A 22154-nucleotide genomic window follows, 5' to 3' on the forward strand; every position below is an offset into this window, starting at 1 on the left:
CCCACTCTCTCTCAAAATAAATAAATAAACTTAAAAAAAAAAAAAAAGGCAGCAGAACATCAGCCCCATAAGCCCCCCTCGGCTTCTGTTCTTCCAGTTAAGACATCGGACTTGTGTCACCATAGGGACATTTTTGCTTGGTTTTGAACCCTCCTATAAACAGAATCACGTAGTATGTCCTTTTTTTGCGTTTGCCTTCTTGGTTCAAATGTGCACGTGAGGCACTGTGTTGGGTACCTGCTAGGGTCGGTTCACTTATTGCAAATTCTCCGTCGCGCTTCTGCCAAGCCCATCGGGCTCACGTGGGAGGCAGAAGGGCAGGGGCTGTGGAATCAGACGTGGGCTCAGAACCTGGCTCTCTTACCGTTGAGCTGTGTGACCTCAGGCAGATGCCGTCACCTCTCTGGGCCTCTGTGTCCGGATCTGTTAGGGGGAGCTGACCGTAAGGCGAGATTCCCAACAGCGTGCTGATGTTACTTGCTGACCCCGCTGTGAGTGTTGACTATCCCTGCTGGTATTCAGAAGACTTGGCCCCGGCAATGACCTACGGGCCGAGTGGGAGGCGTGTGACAGCGATATGGCTTACACACGGAAGACAGTGGCACGCAGGTGATACAGTAGCATTTTTCCTTTTTTTTTTTTTTAATTTTTTTTTAACGTTTATTTATTTTTTGAGACAGAGAGAGACAAAGCATGAACGGGGGAGGGTCAGAGAGAGGGAGACACAGAATCTGAAACAGGCTCCAGGCTCTGAGCTGTCAGCACAGAGCCTGACGCGGGGCTCGAACTCACGGACCGCGAGATCATGACCTGAGCCGAAGTCGGCCGCTTAACCGACTGAGCCATCCAGGCGCCCCAGCATTTTTCCTTTTAAAGAAAAAGGTCAAGCGTGCAGAAGCCAATGCAACAGCGTAACCCCCCTGAGGCACCCCATCCCTCAACCCCAGGTTTGTTACTTCAGATACAACTCCTTCCCACTGGCTCTGAAAAGAAGGCACCCTAAATACATTTTAAAAGTTTACTCATTTAAGTGATCTCTACGCCCAGGGTGGGGCTCAAACTCATGACCCCGAGATCAAGAGTTGCGTGCTCTTCTGACTGAGCCAGCCAGGCGCCCCGGAAGGGACCCTAAATAGATGGAACCACAGTGCCATTGTCACATCGAAGAATTTAACAGAGTCCCTAATATAAAGGATATTGTTAATGTTGAATTTTTCTTGATTATCTCCTACATTTTTCTTTCTGGAGGCATGGGTCGGGACTTTGTTTTTTCTTACAACCGCATTCGCTTTCTCAAAACTTTCCGTGTGAGGGGTGGCTTTTTATTTTATTTTATTTTTTTAAGGTTTCTTTATTTTTTTGAGAGAGCGCAAGCAGGGGAGGGATAGAGAGAGAGGGGGACAGAGGATATAAAGCGGGCTCTGTGCTGATGGCAGAGAGCCTGGGGTGGGGCTCGAACTCATGAACCGTGAGATGGTGACCTTAGCCGAAGTCAGAAGGTCAACCGACTGAGCCACCCAGGAGCCCCAGGGGTGGCTTTTTAAAAATGTGAAATGTGCCCTTGCCTCTGATTTGCCCTGTATGTGTGCGTTGTGGGGAGAGAATGTGTGTTTCTTCCCCTTCCTCTCTCCCCGTTAGTCTTTTATTGTCCTTGTTTGACTTTTTCATTGTGAAAACGTTCCAACATATGCCCAAGTAGAGAGGTCACTAGGACACCCCCCCCCCCAAGCACCTAGCGCTCCACTTTGGTAATGATCAAACTGGGCTTTGTTTGTCTTCATCTCCCGCTTTTCCTCTGTGTCTCAGAGCACCCCCACCCCCAACGCTTCTAGTTTATAAATTTCTCTCCTTTTTTTTCTGTATGTTCTTTTTTTTTTTTTTTAATTTTTTTTTTCAACGTTTATTTATTTTTGGGACAGAGAGAGACAGAGCATGAACGGGGGAGGGGCAGAGAGAGAGGGAGACACAGAATCGGAAACAGGCTCCAGCTCCGAGCCATCAGCCCAGAGCCTGACGCGGGGCTCGAACTCACGGACCGCGAGATCGTGACCTGGCTGAAGTCGGACGCTCAACCGACTGCGCCACCCAGGCGCCCCTTTCTGTATGTTCTTACAGAAATGGAGTCATTTGTCTTATGCTTTCCCACCTGTGGATTTCATTACACCCCTCCTCCTCTTCCCCCCATGACAGTATATAGTGTGTTCCCTGTGCCTCGCGTTTCCTGGGGTGTTGGACCCAGAGGCTTTGCCCACTTTGGCCCCCATCCCCAGCCCTTTTCCTTTCTGGAAGAATATTTCCTTGGTGGTAGAGGCACTTTCTATGGTATCCCATCTGGGGGCACATCGTTCTGATCGACTCCTTACTGTGATGGTTAATGTTGATTAACACGTTTAGGTGACCCCTCCTGATGTATCCATGATAAAGTGCTCTATCCACTTTTCATCTTACACCGTGGGTCTGAAAGTATAGACCCCAGACCCACATTCCTCATCATCACCCAGGAACTTGTTAAAAATGCCAATCCATGGTTGCAAGTGAGAGAGGGGCAGAGAGAGAGAGAGAGTATCCCAACAGGGGCAGAGGGAGAGAGAGAGGCAGAAAGAGAGAGAGAGAGAAGCCAGGCTTGAGCTCGAGCTCGAGACGTGGGACTCGAACTCCTGAACTGTGAGATCATGACCCGAGCCGAAGTCAGATGCTTGATGACTGAGCCACCCAGGTGCCCTAGACGGGAGTATTTTTTAACATCAGTTTAAAGTGAGGTTTTGGTGGGAGGAGTGGGATGCTCTTGGGATGATGTCCTAAGCAAAACCCGTAAGAATTTTAAAATGCAGGTAATGTGATTGTTAAACCCAGGGCCATGTGTCTGTCTGCAATTCTTTGTTTCACTCCTTTTGAATGATGAAGTGATTATTCAGATTTGGGGAATAATTTGCTCATTTCTCCATCTTGTTAAAAATGAACTACTAGATCATGACTCGGGAAAAGTTACCACCCCCTCTGAGCTTATCAGTTTCTTATCATTGTTATTTGCACCCCTGAAGAAGAAGAGGGGAGGTCGGAGTACTTGCCTGTCCTTTCCTGCCTTGTAGTCTGTCTCAGGAGTTGGCTGCCCATTTGTGAGATGTGGGGGTTATTTTGGTGAACTCAAAGGAGCTGTGAATTCTTCTCTGCTGAAGTAGGGCGTCAACCACACAGTATGTCTTGGTGGCCATACATCCTAACTCAGCCTATGTCTTAGTTCCTGGAGGCACAGCAGCAGTGGGTGGGGGAGGACTGCTGGGGCAGGTGGGAGGAGCTGGCTGGCAGCAAATGTTACCAGGGCAGGGGCAGCTCCTGCAGGAATGGTCTGGAACGGGCTGCTAGACAGAACATTAAGAGTCTGTTGCCTTAGCACGTGCCTGGTGGACACATCCAGACGGTGGGAGGAAGAATGGGCTCCTCATGTGGAGAGGACGGTCACTGACTTGGAGTTGTACATACAGACTTTTCTTTGTCAATTACTTAGTGACCTGGAGGAACTAAGGGAAGTCAGAATCAAGGTTTTGCTTCCCTCGCCCCCCCCCCCCCCCATTCGTTACCAGTTTGCAAAATAACGTCTTGGTTCCCCAGCATCTTACCTGGCTGGCCTTTTTTTTTTTTTTTTTTTTTTAATTTTTTTTTCCAACGTTTATTTATTTATTTTTGGGACAGAGAGAGACAGAGCATGAACGGGGGAGGGGCAGAGAGAGAGGGAGACACAGAATCGGAAATAGGCTCCAGGTTCTGAGCCATCAGCCTGGCTGGCCTTTAACATTTATTTTAATCATCATGCCTCATGGGTTTAAACGTATTCATCTCTCCATTCTTACCTTTACGTTTCTTACTGATGTTCAAACTCTGCCATATTGGACCAGATAGAACCATAGTTTAATATTTTAGCATACAATATTCTAGACTAATTTTTTAAGTAATCTCTACACCCAACGTGGAGCTCGAACTGAGATCAAGGGTCGCACGCTCCACCGACTGAGTCAGCCAGGTGTCCCAGTGTTCTAGAATTTTATTTTTATTTTTTAATGTTATTTATCTATTTGTTTAGTTTTGAGAGAGCGAGAGAGAGAACACAGGCAAGGGAGGGACAGAGAGAGAGGGAGACACAGAATCTGAATTAGGCTCCAGGCTCCGAGCTGTCAGCACAGAGCCCGACGCGGGGCTCGAACCCACAAACTGTGAGATCGTGACCTGAGCTGAAGTTGGACGTTTAACCACCTGAGCCACCCACGCGCCCCTATAGTGTTCTAGACTATTTTTTTAAGGTACTCTACACCCAATGTGGGGCTCAAACTCACAGCCCTGAGATCGAGGGTCGCAAGCTCCACCAACTGAGCCAGCCAGGCTCAGTGTTGTAGACTTTTAAACATGTATACACACACACACACACACACACACACACACACACACACATATAATTATAAATATATTTATTATAAATATTTCAATCAGCTTTATTATGATATAATCTACATACAATAAAACTCACCGTTTTTTAAAAAATTCACTGGCTTTTAAGTATGCATACAGCCCAGTGAGTTTTGAGAAATATGTACTGATGTGTAATCACCACCATGATCAGAATATAGAAAATGTTCCTCCCTCCTCCGAAAGTTCCTTTGTGCCTCTTGGCAGTCCGTTCCCCTCCCTGTGCTGGCAGCTAACTACTGACCTGCTTTCTGTCGTAGTGGTTTTGCCGTTTCTTGACTTGTAGGTCAGTGAAGTCCTTGAGCCTTTTGGGTCTGGCTTCTTTGGCTCTGCATAATGCTTTTGAGATTTGTCTGTTTTTTCCCCCGCTGAGTATTCTATTTATACGTAATTGTTAAAGCATCTTTCGATGTTTATTTTGAGAGAGAGAGCATGTGTGTGTGAGCACGGGAGGAGGTGAGAAGCAGAGAGAGAAGGAGAGAGAGAATCCCAAGTAGGCTCCACACTTTGTGCTCAGCACAGAGCCCCGACGTGGGGCTCATTCTTCCAGCCGAGAGATCATGACCTGAGCCGAAATCAAGAGTTGGATGCTTAACCAACTGAGCCACCCAGGTGCCCCTGTACATAATTTTAACTTGGACATACATCATGAATATCTTTGCACGATCAGTGGTCACCTATTGTACAATTCCATTGATAGGAAATGTGTAGGAGAGACAAAGCCCTAGAGACAGAGAGTAGATGAGTGGGTGCCAGGGACTGGGGATGGAAACGGGGAATGTGGGCAGACCAGCGCAAGGGATGCCTGTTTTGGGGTGATGGGAATGTTCCAAATTTCGGTGTAGTGATAGATGCACAAGTCTGTAAATTTGCTAAAAGTCACTGAATTCTACGTTTACAGGAGAGAATTTTGTGCCATGGGAGTGGCCCTTGGATGAATAGGTTAAAAGAAAAGGGTGAAATTTTGGCATAAACGCAAGCCACAGCCTTGTGCGTCTCTTAGCCCTTGTCTGTTGCCTTAGGCTGAACTCCTAGCAATGGAATTGCACGTGAAAGGGTTTGCAGAGATGTTAAGGTTTTTCCATCCATAAAGGTGGCCTGTGCAGAGGCCCAGCCCCTCCAATGCCTGACAACACCGGGAATTACTGATAGTTTTCATCTCAGCCAAGCTGATAGGAGAAAGTCAATATCTCACTGCTTTCAGATTCTTCCTTTACTGGCGAGGTCGAGCACCTTTTTCTCATGTGTAGTGGCCGTTGGAAGCTTTTTGTAAAAAACAAAACAAAACAAAACCCGATTTTTGTTGATCATAAGTTTAACAAAAAATTAGGGAACCACAAATACGGTAGGGGCGCCTGGGTGGCCCAGTCAGTGGAGCGTCCAACTTTAGCTCAGGTCACAATCTCGCGGTTCATGAGTTCGAGCCCCGCGTCGAGCTCTGTGCTGACGGCTCGGAACCTGGAGCCCGCTTCGGATTCTGTGTCTCCCTCTCTCTCTCCTCCTCCCCCGCTCACTCCCTGTCTCTCCCTCAAAAGTAAACACTTTGAAAAATTAAAAAGCTACGAAGACAGTAAAAAGACATAATTAAAAGTATACCCATGTTCACAGTAGCATTATTCACAATAGCTAAAAATGGAGGCCAGTCAGGCGCCTATCAACAAACCAACGGAGGAGCCAAATAGGGTGTATACATCCTGCGGAATACTATTCTGCCTTGAAGAGGAAGGGAATTCTGACACATTTGCCAGCCTCGATGAACTCTGAGGACATGATGCTGAGGCCAGTCACCAAAAGACAAACACCACTTGTAAGAGGAACTTAGGGCAGGCAGAGTCCTAGAGACGGGAAGTAGAACGCTGGTTGCCGGGGGCCGGGGGAGGGGAGTGGGGAGTTAGTGTTTCCTGGGGACAGGGTTGCAGTTCTGCACGATGTAAAAAGTTCTCAAGGTGGATGGGGGTGACGGTTACACCCCAATATGAATGCACTTCATGCCGCTGAACTGCAATGACCCTTAAAAATTGTTGCTAGCAAATTTTGTGCTACGTATATTTTACCACGATGGAAAAAACTGGGGGAAAAATGATAGAGAGTGAAAAATCCCAGGGGTGCTTGGCTGGCTCAGTCGGTTGAGCATCCGACTTCAGCTCAGGTCATGATCTCGCGGTTTGTGAGTTTGAGCCCCGCATCTGGCTCTCAGCTGTCAGCACAGAGCCCGCTTCAGATGGTCTGTCCCTCTCTACCTCTCCCCAACTTGTGCTCGCTCTCTTTCTCTCTCAAAAATAAACATTTAAAGGGGCGCCTGGGTGGCGCAGTCGGTTAAGCGTCCGACTTCAGCCAGGTCACGATCTCGCGGTCCGTGAGTTCGAGCCCCGCGTCGGGCTCTGGGCTGATGGCTCAGAGCCTGGAGCCTGTTTCCGATTCTGTGTCTCCCTCTCTCTCTGCCCCTCCCCCGTTCATGCTCTGTCTCTCTCTGTCCCAAAAATAAATAAAAAAAAAAAACGTTGAAAAAAAAAAAAAAAAAAAAAAAACATTTAAAAAAGAAAGTGAAAGGCCCCTCACACTTAAACTCATTAAGTGCATATTTCTCCATTTTTTTTTGCCTGTATTATTCTAAATATTTTATTTTTTTCTTTATTAAATGTTTATTTCGAGAGAGCGAGAGTTGAAAGGGGGAAGGGCAGAGGGAGAGGGAGACAGAGGATCTGAATGAAGCAGGCTCTGTGCCAACAGGAGAGAGAGAGAGAGCCAAATGTGCCACTTGAACCCACGAACTGTAAGATCATGACCTGAGCTGAAGTTGAACGTTTATCCAACTGAGCCACCCAGGTGCCTTGTATTCTAAATGCTTTAAAATAAAAATGGGGTATTATACCTACTGTTTACACTCTCCCCTTTATTTCATTTTTTTTCAACGTTTATTTATTTATTTTTGGGACAGAGAGAGACAGAGCATGAACGGGGGAGGGGCAGAGAGAGAGGGAGACACAGAATCGGAAACAGGCTCCAGGCTCCGAGCCATCAACCCAGAGCCCGACGCGGGGCTCGAACTCACGGACCGCGAGATCGTGACCTGGCTGAAGTCGGACGCTTAACCGACTGCGCCACCCAGGCGCCCCTATTTCATTTTTTTAAAGCTTTACTGAGATATAATTCACGTGCCATGTAATTCACTCATTTAAATGGTACAATTGAATGGCTGTGAGCATATTCACAAAGCTGTACGTCCGCAGCTACAATAAATTCCAGAACATTGCCATTACCCCTAAAGAAGCCCTGTAGCCCTTAGCTGTCACTCTCCCAGGCCCTGGCAACCACCAATCTGCTTGAATCTCTGTGGATCTGCCTGTTGTGGACATTTCACATAAAGGGCATCCTACAGTCTGTGACACCTTGCGACTGGATTGTTTGACTTGGCGTAATTCTTTTGAGATTCTTCCGTGGTGCGGCGTGGATCAGTACTTCTGTCCTTTTTCAGGCTGAATAATATTCCACTGCATGGATAGACCGCATTTTATTTATCCGTTCTATCTGTCCACGGACGCCTTGGTTCCTTCCCTGTGTTAGCCATCGTAAGGAATGCTTCTGTGAACTTTCGCTACGAGGTTTTGTGCGGATGTCTGTCTTCTTTCCTCTTGGGTTTACACTTGGGAATGGAATTGTTGGATCCTATGGTATCTCTGGGCTTAACTATTTGAACGCCTCTCTTTTATTTTTATAGTAAACAGTAAGACGTGGACCTCTTTGGATGTCCACGCACGTAGACCTCATTCTTGCTCCGAGACCCCTGGATAGTAGTATCTTGTCGCATGAAAATAACGTGGTTTGTGGATCCGGTGCCATGATGGCTGACAACAGGCAATGATGCAGACCCTCTCCTGAGGGACTTTGAGTTGTTTGCATTCTTTGGCCGCATAAACATACCGCACGGAACATCCTCCTACTTGGCAGAATGTTCCCTAGGCATGCGAGGCAAGGGCTTCGACCGTCTTTGGGGCTCGGTTCTGACCCAATACTGATGCTGTCGCTTTATTCCACAGGGGACCAACCAGGCACCATGGCGCAGAAGGGCCAGCTCAGCGATGATGAGAAGTTCCTCTTTGTGGACAAAAACTTCGTCAACAGCCCAGTGGCCCAGGCCGACTGGGCCGCCAAGAAGCTGGTCTGGGTCCCTTCGGAGAAGCAGGGCTTCGAGGCAGCCAGCATCAAGGAGGAGAAAGGGGACGAGGTGATCGTGGAGCTGGTGGAGAATGGCAAGAAGGTGACGGTCGGCAAAGATGACATCCAGAAGATGAACCCGCCCAAATTCTCCAAGGTGGAGGACATGGCAGAGCTGACGTGCCTCAACGAGGCCTCTGTGCTGCACAACCTGAGGGAGAGGTACTTCTCCGGGCTCATCTACGTGAGTGTCTTGGGGCAGCCAGTCCCTTCGTGCAGGCCTACGGGTTGGGAGGGGGAAAGTTCCGTTGGAGAGGGGCCCCATGGTGACGTGGGATCGTTCAGACTTGGGTCCAGACCTCGGCCCCGCCCCACTTAGTTCGGTGACACCAGAAAATGCTGCCACTCACCAAAGCCTCAGTTTACCTGTAGGTGAAATGGGAATACCCTCCCCCCCCCGCATGTGAAGGAAGTGCAGAGATGGCACGTGACCCCACATGCGACGTGCCAAGGGACATCTTGGAGGTGACGAGGTGCGCGAAACCTCTTGGGAAGGCTGGACCCCCTGGGCAGCCAGGCGGGAGGCGACCTGGGGGTCTGGCTAGGTTCTGCGGAGGCCTTCCCTGGCACAAATAGGAATACCTAGATTGGACCCGGGACTCCTCTGGGTCGGCCGTGCAGACCAGAGCTGCCCTGTCCACTGTGGTAGCCACCGGCCACCTGCGGCTAACTAAATTTAGATGCAAGTTTCTTAGAAGTCGGAATGCATCTCTTTGGTGGCACTGGCCAATATCCAGTGCTCGACCGCCACCTGAGGCTGGTGGCTGCTGCATTGCATAGCACACTTCTGTTCCTGCAGGAAGTCCTGTGGGGCAGCCTGGGATAGATGATGGGGGACGACGTGACTCAGGGGGTGCGCAGGTTCCTTGTGGGTTTGGACCCACTTCCCGGAGCCAAAGGGACCTCGGTGGCCCCCTGGTGTTCAACTGCTGGGCAGAGGGCCCTCTGGGTTAGACTCGGTCTCTTTGCCTCTCGGAAAGGGCACGCCGATCCCTTGGGTGAGTTACCTCATTTCTCTGGCATTTCGTTGCCTTCTCTATGAAATGAACGCAACAAGAGTACCGTCCTCACGGAGTGGGTTACGCTGAAAAGAAAGCACTTGTCACGCCTCTGGGCACATTGTCGGCGCTCACAACGCTCGGTGTTACTGCTGGTTATGCCGTTGTTAGGGTCTTGTTTCTTGGATCATTTGCAAATTGGCACAGACAGTCACTTCATCATTGTGGCCTCCGACCCCGTCCCTTACATGTTGCCGCGTGAAAATTACCAAAGCAAACCAAACCAAAAAAAACCCCTTGTCATCTATAAAAATGCTCTGCAGACTTTTTTTCCTAATTAGGAAATTAAGTCAGGTTCATCGCAGGAGATTCAGAAAGTTCTGAAAAGCACAGCCGACACAGAAACCAGTCCTCGCCCAGAGATCACAAACTGATAAGATGTTGCCATGTTCTCAGTGTTTCTCTGTGACTCTGGTACATGTTTACCTATTTACGAGCCTGTGCACATAGGTTAGTGGCTCACTCTTTTTTCTGCATGAGTCAAGGCCGAGCATTCCCACATTTCCATTATAACCCCCCAAAATACCCTCTTAGGGGCTATGTAATCTCTAGGGTAACCCATGTTGTGTAACTTGACACGTCTTACCTCATTTAACCAGCAGACCATCCACTGAAAAGTATGCTTGTCCCATTTTACAGATGAGCAAGCTGAGGCTCAGAGAGCTAAAGCCTGTCCTTAACTGCCCTGAGCGGGGAAAGTACCTTTAGTCCAAGCTGTTCCTTGTATGGCAATACCATCAATCTGGAGCTGTCAGCACAGGACGGACGTTTCTAAGGAGTCCAGCCTGCAGGGAGCTAGGGTAAAGTGGGAGTTCTCCCAAGTCTCCCACCGAAGATGTGTTCTCTCCCGGGGGGAGGTCAAGGACGGGCCTGTGTGTAAATCTCTCCTCCTGTCCTCTGACTCAGCGTTTGAGCCCAAAATAGAAACCAGGAAGAAATGAAGGCCTCCTGAAGGTCCCAAGACCCAGAATATCTAATCTGACAAACAGATGGAAGCTTTGATTCATTTTTTTTTTAATTGCTGCTATGCTTCCCTGCACAGATTAGATGCAAAGCCTCCCGGCCTTGTGACCACGTGCCTACTCCTGTCTCCTTCCTTTCTGCTCAATTTAATCACTTAAATAGAACCGGTTGTCCATGGTGGAGGAGATCAAGAAGGAAGCGGGGGAGGGGAGGCACAACCAGTTAGTCTCCAAGCACCTGACAGCGCTTGGAGCAGGTGGGTGTTGGCAGGTGATGCTGGAGCATCCGGTGTGTGTGTGTATGTGTGTGTGTGTGTGTGTGTCCGTCCATCCGTCCATCCAGCTTTGCCCTTGGTAATGAAGAGAACTTTCCCCTCCGTTCTGCAAAGTACACCTCAAATCAAGACTGCTGTCCTCTTGGTTCTAGAAGAGTCCATAGAAGCCACTGGGTCCTATTTCATGAGCCTTTTGGTGCAGGTTCTTGCCATCTTTGTGCAGGTTCTGATCCTGGCACACCGCAGGGCAGGGTAGGGGGTGATTCCGAGTCCTCGTCCACCCTCACCTGCCCTTCTGGGCGCTGGGTTCCCTCTGCCCGGAGCTTAGTGCGACCACTCAGCAGTTGGCTCTATTTTTAGTACATGGAGGATGAGACCAGGGTTTCAGGCACAGGAAGATCAGTAGAGTGTGGGCTTTGCCTGTCCTGGGTCCCATCCCAAGTCCTTCCCAGCGTGTTGTGTCCTTGACCCCACTGGTGACAGCAAAGGTCACCTCCCACTCTGCGCATGACCTGTCCGAGGCAGAGACCTGACCTGACTTGCCTGGGAAGGGAGGGACCTGTGTCACGCTCGGCTGGCCTGCCCAGCTGGGGGATGCGTGGGCTCTTGCTTGTTCTGTTTGCATTGCTGTGGGATTCCAGGGGTTACACGGCTCAGCCCGTGCCCCGAGCAGCTTGGTAATTAAGAGGAGGAAGATTAGACACACTTGAGCTCGAGGCAGATGCAGGAGATAGTTTCTAACATGATGGATGGATTAAGAAAATGTGCTGTATCCGTACAACAGACTATGATTCAGCCTTAAGGAAATCCTATCATATGTGCAACAGGGACGAACCTAGGGGACATTATACTGAGTGAACTAAGCCAGTCACAGAAGGACGAACAATCAGGATGTCACTTACCTGAGGCATCGAAGATAGTCACGCTCAGAATCACTGTGGAAGGGGGGTAGTCAGAGGTGGGGTGTGTTGGGGGGTGCGGCTAAAGAAACCGGTGGGGGTGGGGGCCTGGGTGTCTCAGTCGGTTAAGTGTCTTGATCTTAGTTTGGGTCATGATCCCAGGGTCCTGGGATCGACCCCCACATTGGGCTCTGCCCTGACAGCGTAGAACCTGCTTGGGATTCTCTCTCTTCTTCTCTGTCTGCCCTTCACCCACTCTCTCTCCCTCTCTCTAAAAATAAATGAATACATTTAAAAAATTTAAAAAAAAAAGAAAGAAACTGGGTTTTAGAAAAGTTTAATAACTTGATAAGAAACAGCTGGGTCTTGAAGCCGGGAAGGCTGGCCCTGGGAGCAGTGCTTCTAACTGCTACTCATTTATTCCTTCCAATGATCCTGGGAGACAGAGGCTCTTACCGCATTTCAGAGACCAAGATACTGAGGCTCAGGCGTGCTTGGTCCTGTTGCTGGGATTCAGGCAAGGTCTGGCTGCCTCCAGGGCCAGAGTCACGACCCCTGGATGGTAAGGGGCTGTAGGATATCTGGACGCTTGAGCAGGAGGTGATGGCTGTGGGCTGGGGCATGTGGGGATGATGCCACGGACACCATTAACTTTGAGCTCGACAAGCTTTACGTGCACGGAAGGAAGAAGTCTAACTTTTCCCTTAGGATTTCTTGAGCACCTACTAGGTTGTAAGCCTTTGGCCCAGAGTGAGTAATTTTTTAAAAATGGAGGAGTTAATTTGATACATCTCTCCCCCTTCCTCTCCACCTGCCCCCCCCCCCCCCAAAAAAAAGAAAAAGAAAATCTCAGTTGCTGGCATTGCTTTAAAAAGCAGCCCCTGGGCCATCCTGTTAGGTGGGCTGTGGGCCTTGTTTTTGCACAGGCCTCACTGCTCCCTGTTGTCTCCCAGACCCTGAAGCTGAGAATTGTTGGTCGTTAATCACCTACCTATTGTTCTTCTCCTACCTGGCTTACTTTAGTCCCGTCTGACGTGCTTGGTCCCTGAAAACAGTAGGACTTTCCACCCCTGTTTCAAGCCCCTGGGGTTAGGAACCTGATCCAGAGCGAAGGCGGATGGCCTCTCCTATTGATTGGGTTTCCAAGCCCAAATTCCCGACTTGTGAACCCCAAAGGATATTTTCCTCGTTCTTCCGTCACTGTTCGAGGAAGACCAGGGGGTAAGGAAGGGCCTTCCTTCCAAAGTCAAGCAGGGGATGATGTTTTCTTTTTGGACACTTGGCTCAGTGACCTAAAGGGGTACCCACCCAGGGATGCTGAGAGCAGATGATGAGCAGCGGCCTCTTGAGTGCCAGAGAGTCCTGGAGGGTGGGAAAAAAAAAAAATACATGACTGCACCGAGTCTTAGAAGGTAGAAAGAAAACACAGCTGGAGCCTACCCTCTTCTGAGCCCTGTGAACTCACTATTCAGATCTTTTGAATTGACATGGCCTCAAACCTTTCTAAATTTTTTTTTTCAACGTTTATTTATTTTTGAGACAGAGACAGAGCATGAACGGGGGAGGGGCAGAGAGAGAGGGAGACACAGAATCAGAAACGGGCTCCAGGCTCTGAGCCATCAGCCCAGAGCCCGACGCGGGGCTCGAACTCACGGACCGCGAGACCGTGACCTGAGCTGAAGTCAGACGCTTAACCGACTGAGCCACCCAGGCGCCCCTCTCAAACCTTTCTAGTAACGTGAGGCCATCCATGCAAAGACCTCAAGAGAATATTTAAAAATAAGAAGCATACATGACGTCTTGTGGCTTTTTCTTGTGTTTGTTTGTAACTATCTAGTTGAATTTAAAACATTGGTTTGAATAGGTAACACATACAGATAGGAAATAGTATATCAGCGTATCGGGAATTTTGCCTTTCACCCCCATTCCTTCTGATTCCCTTCTGTAGAGGAACTGCTCTGGTGTTTCTTTCATAGGCTTCCAGGAATACTTTATACATATACAGGCAGATGCATGTGTATTTGTCTTGGTGTACATTCATGTATATGTACAAACACACTCTTTTCTAATGTTCACTCATTTATTTAGAGCGAGAGAGCGTGAGTGGGGGAAAGGCAGAGGCAGAAAGGGAGAGAACCCCCAGCAGGCTCTGCACTCTGAGTGCAGAGCCCAAAGTGGGGCTCGAGCCCACGAACCCTGAGATCACGACCTGAGCCGAGATCAAGAGTCAGACGCTTAACCGACCGAGCCGTCCAGGTGCCCCTAAATATACTCTTTTTAATGGCAGCATGCCATAATTAAGAAGCTAGCCCCCTGATGATGGATATTTAGGTAAGTTTTAGTCTCTCTTCCCTTTCGAATCAAGGCTGCAGGAAATTGCATTCCTGGTGGACCGTGTCTGTCTTTAAGGATAGATGTTGCCATGACATTGTGTGACAACCTGGCAAAGAAGGTACGGGTCTCCATCTTTTTATAGACGGAGAAGAAGATGGGGAAGAAGAGACTCAGGGGTCCGGCCACTCCCATGAGTCACACAGGTGATGAATGAGGGCAGAGCTGAGGTTCTCCCCTGGCCCGTGCGGCTCAAAGTCTGTGTTCTTTCCACTTTCCTCCGTTGGTGCTTGTTCCTGCCGCAGGCTGTGGGAGCAGACTCCTGCTCAGAGCTCTGTGGCTGACCATATAAAGTGTCAGGGAAAAACTGGAGTCACTTCCTAATACGGTCACAAGAGGGAAACCCTGGGCCTGTGGCTGGGACCTGCTGGTGGCATGGGGCCCTGAAATGCTGGCCGGGACACAGGAGGCGGGGCTATTGAAACCTCTGAACTTGACCAGCTGGAGAGGACCTTGGGGACAGTGAGGAGGCAGAAACACCGCCACCAGCCGGTGAGCCCAGCGGGTCTGGTGAAGGCAACGGAGGTTGAACACTGTCGATCAAACCTCCAGATTCTGCAGCCCGACCACCCTGCCGGGGGCATGCCTGCTCAGCCCTTCCCCTCGGGTCGTCGTGCCCTGGAAAGATTTGCTGCGCCGAACAGAGATTCAGATCTGCCTGGAAGCTCGGGTTAAGTGCTTGCTGGGTGCTTAGCACCAGGAGGTGTCCCAGGCAAACGGGGAAAGGGACAGTTCTTGAGAAGCTGGTGATGGATTTGGGAGAGCCACACATTCTTTCCTTCATTCATTGCCTTCAGCAACTATTGACTGGGGTCTGCCTTGTATACGGCCCTACGCTGGGTGCTGGAGAAACTGTGATGTGCAGCTTGCGGTCCAGAAGGTGACATTTAGGATGAGCCCTGGAAGAGGAGACGGAAATGGCTCTGGGAAGATTGAGGGGGGTGGGGAACATAGTCGAGGTACAGAAGCAGCACCTGCGAAGCTTCCAGGCTGACAAGGGTTTTGTCATCATGAAACCAAGGCAGCATGGTATGGTCACTAATGTTTATTGAGCACCTGCTGTATACCAGGCACTCTGTTAAATGCTTCATGAGCACTCTCTCACAGCAAGCCTTTGAAGGATCTGTTACATACCTTCATCTTGTAGTTGAGGTTAGTAGGCTCAGAGAGGTTAAGAGACTTTCCTGGGGTCACACAGCCAGGAAGTAGCAAAATGAGCGTTCAAACCAAGTCCTCAGTACTCAATTCTGTATCCTTAGGCATTGACCTTTACTGCCTCCAGCTCAAGGGCTTGGTGAGGGTGTGGTTTGGGCTATAAATGAGCATTGTGGTTGGCAGTGGGCACAGCCCAGAAGGATCTGGAGGTGGCATTCAGACCTGAAGGAGAGGTAGGACTTGGCTGACGTTCATTCAAACAAGTGATCGTTGACTGGGCACTTAGTTTATGGGAGGCTTCGCACTGGGGACCAGGACACAGATGAGTGGGGGACACAGAGCCCCTGTTCTGGAACAACTGTGCCACCAGCTCAGCAAACATCTCCCGAGCACGTACTGTGTCCCAGCCCAGTGCAAAGCCCTGGGTCACAGAGATGAAGACATCAACATCGGGGGTCCCTGTTCCAGGGCAGATTTGTAATCAGCTTACCCCTCAGTCATTTATTGAGCAAGCATTTAGTGACCACCTACTGTATGCCAAGGCCCAGGCCTGAACTGAAGCAGAGGAAGAGGGTGGTCCCGCCCTCAGGGCACTTGCTCTGGTGGGAGGGGCCTGGAAGATCAGATCTGGGAGTGGGGCGTCGGGCGGATGGTGGACTCATCCGTCTCTGTGCGGTCTGGCCCCTGCCCGCCTCTGCAGGAGCCTCACCCCTCACCCTGGCTTGTCCCCTCCTCGATGCTCCAGAAATACTGCACTGCTTGCAGGCTGCATGCACACACTCGCCCTGCTGCCTTCTGTGCCTTTGCTACCTCCTGAGCAGGATAAGCCCTTCTTGTCTCTCGAGACCTCCTAACTGGAGGTTTCTCTGACCGCCCCCAGGGTGGGTTAGGGCCCTGACTTCCTTGCATCCCTAATCCCCTGGGCTCCATCCTGGTTCCTTGGATGTTATTGTTCAGTGTCCTTGTCCCTGCTCTGATCTGTGGGTTCTTCTGATTTATTTATCTCCAGCATGGTGGAGACCTGTCTAGCACAGACCTGTACACAGTAGGTGCTCAATAAATGGCTGATGGATGTTTCGACAGGCCTGTGCGACCTCATGTCTGCCTTTTTAGGGGAATGGTGAGGACCTGAGAGATTATTCCCTCCTTCCCCCACCAGTCCTGTACCTTTTGAAGATTACTGTCCACCTCAACACCATTGTCCCTTAGCAGACCGAGCTCTGGAGAGACCCTCCTCCAATCAGCTGTAGCCAGGGCTGAAGTCTCTTTGAGGGCAGGACCTTGTGTGCTTTGCCTTCTTTAACCCCAGAGTCTTGCACGGTGTCTAGGACGTGCACACTGAATGAACAAGCAAGTGAATGAACGAACGATGTGTTGTTTCTCTTTCTATAGGATGGGCAGGGGTCGGGTAGCCTCACGGGCGGCGCTCAGGCCTGGGAGTTGGCCAAGCTGGGCTTAGTGCTGTCAGGGTCTCCCTCTGTGACTTTGGTCAAGTTGCTTAACCTCTCTGGTGTTGGCTTTGCCCTGAGGGTCGCCCAGAGGTGGACCATTGGCTCTTCCTTGAGTCCCTTCTAGGGGGAATTGGAGGGAGGACAGGCTTGGGGGCTGTTGGAGCCCCGGGCGGCCCTGATGGTATCGTTCGGGAAAAGCAGTTCCTGTGGGGCGGGTCGGAACCTGTGCCCTGAGCTGTGACCTCAGCCCAGGGGGCAATCTGATGTCCGGTAAGGAACAGCCATAGCGATGATAGTGCCTCCCGTGTGCGCGCGTGGTGGGGCTTGCGGCGTGCCTCCACCCCCTTTCCCTGTTCTGATCATTTCCAGATGCTCCTGTGCCCTTGGTAGGGCAGGACGACGATTTTGTTTTAATTGTGGTAAAACCCATATAACATACAATTCACCACCGGATCCACTTTCAAGGGTACAATTCAGTGGCCTTCAGCACATTTGCTGTGTTGTGCACTTATCACCCCTGTCTCGTTTCGGAACATTTTTATAACCCCATACCCATGAGCAGTCACCGCCCTCCCCCCACCCCCCGGCCTGCCCCCCGCCCTTCCCAGTCCTTGGAAACCAGGGATCTGTTTCTGTCTCTATGGATTTGCCTGTCCTGGCCATTTCATATAAATGGAATCATACGCTATGTGACCTTTGTGTCTTTCATAGTGAGCATACCATTTTCAGGGTCCGCCCATGTCGTACCTTGTGTCAGTACCAATCTTTATATATATATATATATATATATAATTTTTTTAAGTTTATTTATTTTGAGGGGTGGGGGAAGAGAGAGAGAGAGAGAGAGGCAGAGAGAGAGAGGGAGGGGCAGTGCGGAATCTGCCATGGGTCTCGAACCCACAAACCTGTGAGATCATGACCTGACCCGAAACCAGGAGTCAGATGCTTGACCCACTGAGCCACCCAGGTGCCCCAGTACGAATGTTTTTTAAGGACAGCTGTGTTTGTCCCTGTTTTTTTTTTTTTTTTTTTTTTTTTTTTTTTTGTACAGATGAGGGAGTACCTTGTTAACTGTGCAGAGCATGAGATCTGGGGAGGAGGCATCGTGGTCTCTAAGGTGCAAATTTCTGGCCGGCTGTGTGTGTGTGACAACCTCCCGAACCCTGTTTCTTCATCTGCCTTATGGGCGGCAGGGAAATCACCGTGCGACTGTCACAGGGTAGATGGGAGGCTAAATAGAGAGATGCCCGTGAAGGGCTTAGAGCTCAGTGTATACAGTATACAGTAGGTGCCCAACAGTTGGTGCTGTGGTCCAAGCCCGTGAGTCTCTGGGAGGTCTGAACATGGACGATTGGAAAGCACGCAGCTATAAAACAGAACGCGGGTGGTCCAGAAAGCCAGTCTTGCCCCTTGGTCCTCTTCCCCCATCCCTGTCCTTGACAGGGATGCCAAGGGGTTCCCGTGAGGGCTCTACGCCTCAGTTTCCCCATCTCTAAAACGGCAAGACGAACGCATCCAACAGTTTTGCTGTGAGGATGCGGGGAGAAAATGCACACAGAGCGCTCGGTAAGTGTTCGAACGCAGGCAGTGGCGGCTGTCGCTGCTCCCGGACCTGCGGGCTGGGCGGCCGTGTTCTGGAAGTCAACTCGGGTTCTCTGTCCGCAGACGTACTCCGGCCTCTTCTGCGTGGTGGTCAACCCCTACAAGCAGCTGCCCATCTACTCAGAGAAGATCGTGGACATGTACAAGGGCAAGAAGAGGCACGAGATGCCACCCCACATCTACGCCATCGCTGACACGGCCTACCGGAGCATGCTGCAAGGTGAGCGGGGGACGGGGACCGGGACGGGGACGGGGCTCCTCCCCTCCGGGCCGGCCCGCCTGCATCCTCGCCAGGAATGTGGAGCTGGGCGGGCGGGCGCTGGGCCCCTGGAGCCTTGAGACTGAAAAAGGGAAAGAAGGCAGCTGAACATCTGGGCGCTCGGCTGGGAGGGCGACAGAGAGCAGGCAGCTTGGGCAAATACGGGCATGGGCGGCCGGGGCGCCCGGCCCCTCTGCTGCCCCCCGGCCCTGCGTCAGGGTGCGGACCGCATGGTGCCCTCACCTCCGAAGGAAGGGGGTGACTGCCAGCCCTGGGGCTGAGCCAGGCTGCCCTGCACTTGGAGCCAGCCGAGGCTGGAGTCCCGGGGGGTGGTGTGAGAGGTCTTCTCCTCTCCAGCCTCAGTTTCTCCATCTGTAAAAAGGGAGTGATAGGGTCCGTCTCGCAGCTTGTGGAGATTCTAATGCAGGCGTTTCCAGTCTGAAGGCCGTTGCTTATTATCTGCATGTTGATGCCTCATTATTATCACTATTCTTAATGAACTTTTAGCTGAGGCGAAATACACAGACAGCAGGGGGTGGCCAGATGTCGTGTCCAGCCTAAAATTGATTTTTGCATAGGTCTGCGGTCCTATAACCACCACTCAGACCAAGATGTGAAAGATTTCCAGAAAGTTCCCTCATGCCTCGACCTAGTCACTACCTCCTTTATACCCCCCCCCCCCGAGGTAACTGTTATTGTGACTTCTATCACCTTCAGTTTTGGCTCTTGTTAGACTTCATAAAAATTATGTCCTTATATTCATATTTTTCTCATAAGCTCCCTTTCTCACAATCTAGTTCCAACTGAACAAGATTTAGTTAAGAGCACAGATTCTAGAATAGGGGCACCTGTGTTTAAATCCCGGCTCTGCCACTCAGTTGCTGTGTGACCTTGAGCAAGCTACTTAACCTCTCTGTGCCTCTGGTTCCTCATCTGCAAAAGACAATGACAGTAACTGTGACCTATCTCATAGGCTGATGTGAAGATTAAGTGAACTATTGAACATGCAGGGCTTAGAACAGAGCCTGGTACTTAGCCAAAGCTCACTAAGTGAAGGAGCGCCTGGGTGGCTCAGATGGTTAAGCGCCTGACTCTTGATTTCAGCCCAGGTCATGAGTTCACAGTTTATGAGTTTGAGCCCAAGTCAGGTTCCACGCTGTCAGTGGGGAGCCTTCTCGGGATTCTCCCTCTCTCCCTCTCTCTATGCCCCTTGCCTGCTTGTGCTCTCCACATAAATTAAAACTAAATAAATAAGTAAATAAATAACTCAGTAACTCAGCATAAACTATTCTCATCATTGTGCATAAAACCGGATGTTAGACATTGCAACTATATACGGTTTTTTTGCATGCACATTGAAAAGAATATATAACTATTAAAATTATTATTATTATTTTAAATTTTAGAGTGAGAGAGCATGAGTGGGGGAGAGGGGCAGAGGGAAAAAGAAAGAATCGTAAGCAGTCTCCCTGCTCAGCACAGAGCCCGATGTGGGGCTCAGTCCCACGACCCTGGGATGAAATCCCACGACCTGAGCTGAAATTAACAGTCAGACTTTTAACTGACCGAGCCACCCAGGCGCCCCTGTGACTATTAAAATTAAAATCAGGGGCGCCTGGGTGGCGCAGTCGGTTAAGCGTCCGACTTCAGCCAGGTCACGATCTCTCGGTCCGTGAGTTCGAGCCCCGCGTCGGGCTCTGGGCTGATGGCTCAGAGCCTGGAGCCTGTTTCCGGTTCTGTGTCTCCCTCTCTCTCTGCCCCTTCCCCGTTCATGCTCTGTCTCTCTCTGTCCCAAAAAAATAAATAAACGTTGAAAAAAAAATAAAATTAAAATCATAATCTGAGGGGCATCTAAAATCACTTTGTTGTGCTTCCTGGGTCATGGACTGCATCTACTGTGCTTCATGCAGGGCTGGGTATGCCAGAAGCTTGGAAAACAGACGTTTGCAGTTGTGGGGCCTCTTCTTAGCCTCTATTTGAATAGCACTTTGGGTCAAGGCACAGATCTCCTTTAACATGAACACACACATTCTCTTTTTGTTTAAATCTTCACCATCTATGGGGTAGGGTCGGTGTTACTACCTACACTTTCCAACAGAGGCAAATGAGTTTCTCAAAGTGCTTGGAAACCCAGGCCATGACCCAGGAGGGCTTACTCCAGGAATGCAAGGCTGGTTCACTCTTCAAAAATCAGTCAATATGACAGTCTAAAGAAGAAAAACCACACCATTATATCCAGCGGTGCAGAAAAAAGCATTTGACAAAACTTAGTATCTGTTCACGAGAAAGTATCTCAGCAAACTAGGAAAAGGAGGGACTTTCATCAACCTGGTACAAGGAATGTCCAAAAAATCTATAACATCAGATTTGATAATGATAGTGACAGGTTGAATCCTTGCCCCCTAAGATGAGTAACAAGGTAAGGGTGTCTCCTCTTACCACCCTTGTTCAACATCATATGTACTAGAGGTCCTAGCCAGTGTAATAAGGCAAGAAAATGAAACTGGGGCATCTCCAACTTGTGAACTTTACCTGTTGGACAACCTTGGTCTTCTTTCAACAAATCCCTTTGCCTCAGCAGGGTCGAGCCCTTGCTTTCCTCCTCGGGTGTTTTGGGGGCATCGTAAAAAGAACAGCACCCATCCCAGTGCCGTTGATCTTTGGGGAGGGGTGAGAGGATTTTTCATCTTATAAATGGATCTGGTCTTGAGATACAGGAGTTCTCCTGTCTCCTTACGCTTGGGAGAGGGCAGCAGAAAAGGGCTTTGCCAGTCCTAAAGCTGTATATAATTGCTACATGACTATGAGGTGCAAATAGTCCTGAGGTTGTGAATCAGCAGCTAATGGGCTGTATCCAGCCTTCAGATAACTTTGGTTTGGTCCACACAGAGTTTTCAGGATACTTGAAGTAGTTGTCAACTTTTTTTTTAATGTTTATTTTATTTATTTTATGTTTTTTGAGAGAGAGAGGGAGACACATAACTGGATACAGGCTGCAGGCTCTGAGCTGTCAGCACAGAGCCAGACACAGGGCTCGAACTCATGAACCGTGAGATCGTGACCTGAGCTGAAGTCAGACACAACCGACTTAGGTTCTTGTGAAAATATCGGAACATCTGCCAACACTGGGCCTGTGTTCCCACATGTCAGCCATCCGTTTAGAGAGGGCATGAGTTTCCCAGGACTGGGGGCACTCATTTGTGTTCACTGCCCGGCCCTTGGGTCTGACTTTTCAACCTCTGGGATAGCTACCTCCAAGAGTGTTCTGAGTCAGGAATGGAGAACTCCGTTCTGGAAGTTCCTGAGGGCAGGGATCCAGGTGTGCCTTGGAGACACCCCTCAAGCTAGAGGGTCTCAGGTAGAAGTGCCCCCAAGTTACTGACAGAGCGGGTCAAACCCTACAAGTAGACCCAAGCTGGACCACTGCAG

The 22154-nt window shown here is 50.0% G+C and overlaps 1 protein-coding gene across 1 annotated transcript in view; it reads left to right on the forward strand.

Annotated features, from left to right (window-relative positions):
* MYH11 (myosin heavy chain 11) overlaps window positions 1-22154 on the forward strand; it is a 127721-nt gene that overhangs the window by 9450 nt on the left and 96117 nt on the right. The window contains exons 2-3 of the mRNA XM_040459627.1: window positions 8496-8857; window positions 18530-18686. Of these exons, the coding sequence (XP_040315561.1) occupies window positions 8513-8857; window positions 18530-18686 (502 nt within the window). The 5' untranslated portion in view covers window positions 8496-8512. The remainder of the gene's footprint in view (window positions 1-8495; window positions 8858-18529; window positions 18687-22154) is intronic.

The sequence above is a fragment of the Herpailurus yagouaroundi genome, unplaced genomic scaffold, assembly GCF_014898765.1.
Source record: "Herpailurus yagouaroundi ecotype Mexico unplaced genomic scaffold, PumYag 222, whole genome shotgun sequence".
Taxonomy (NCBI): domain Eukaryota; kingdom Metazoa; phylum Chordata; class Mammalia; order Carnivora; family Felidae; genus Herpailurus; species Herpailurus yagouaroundi.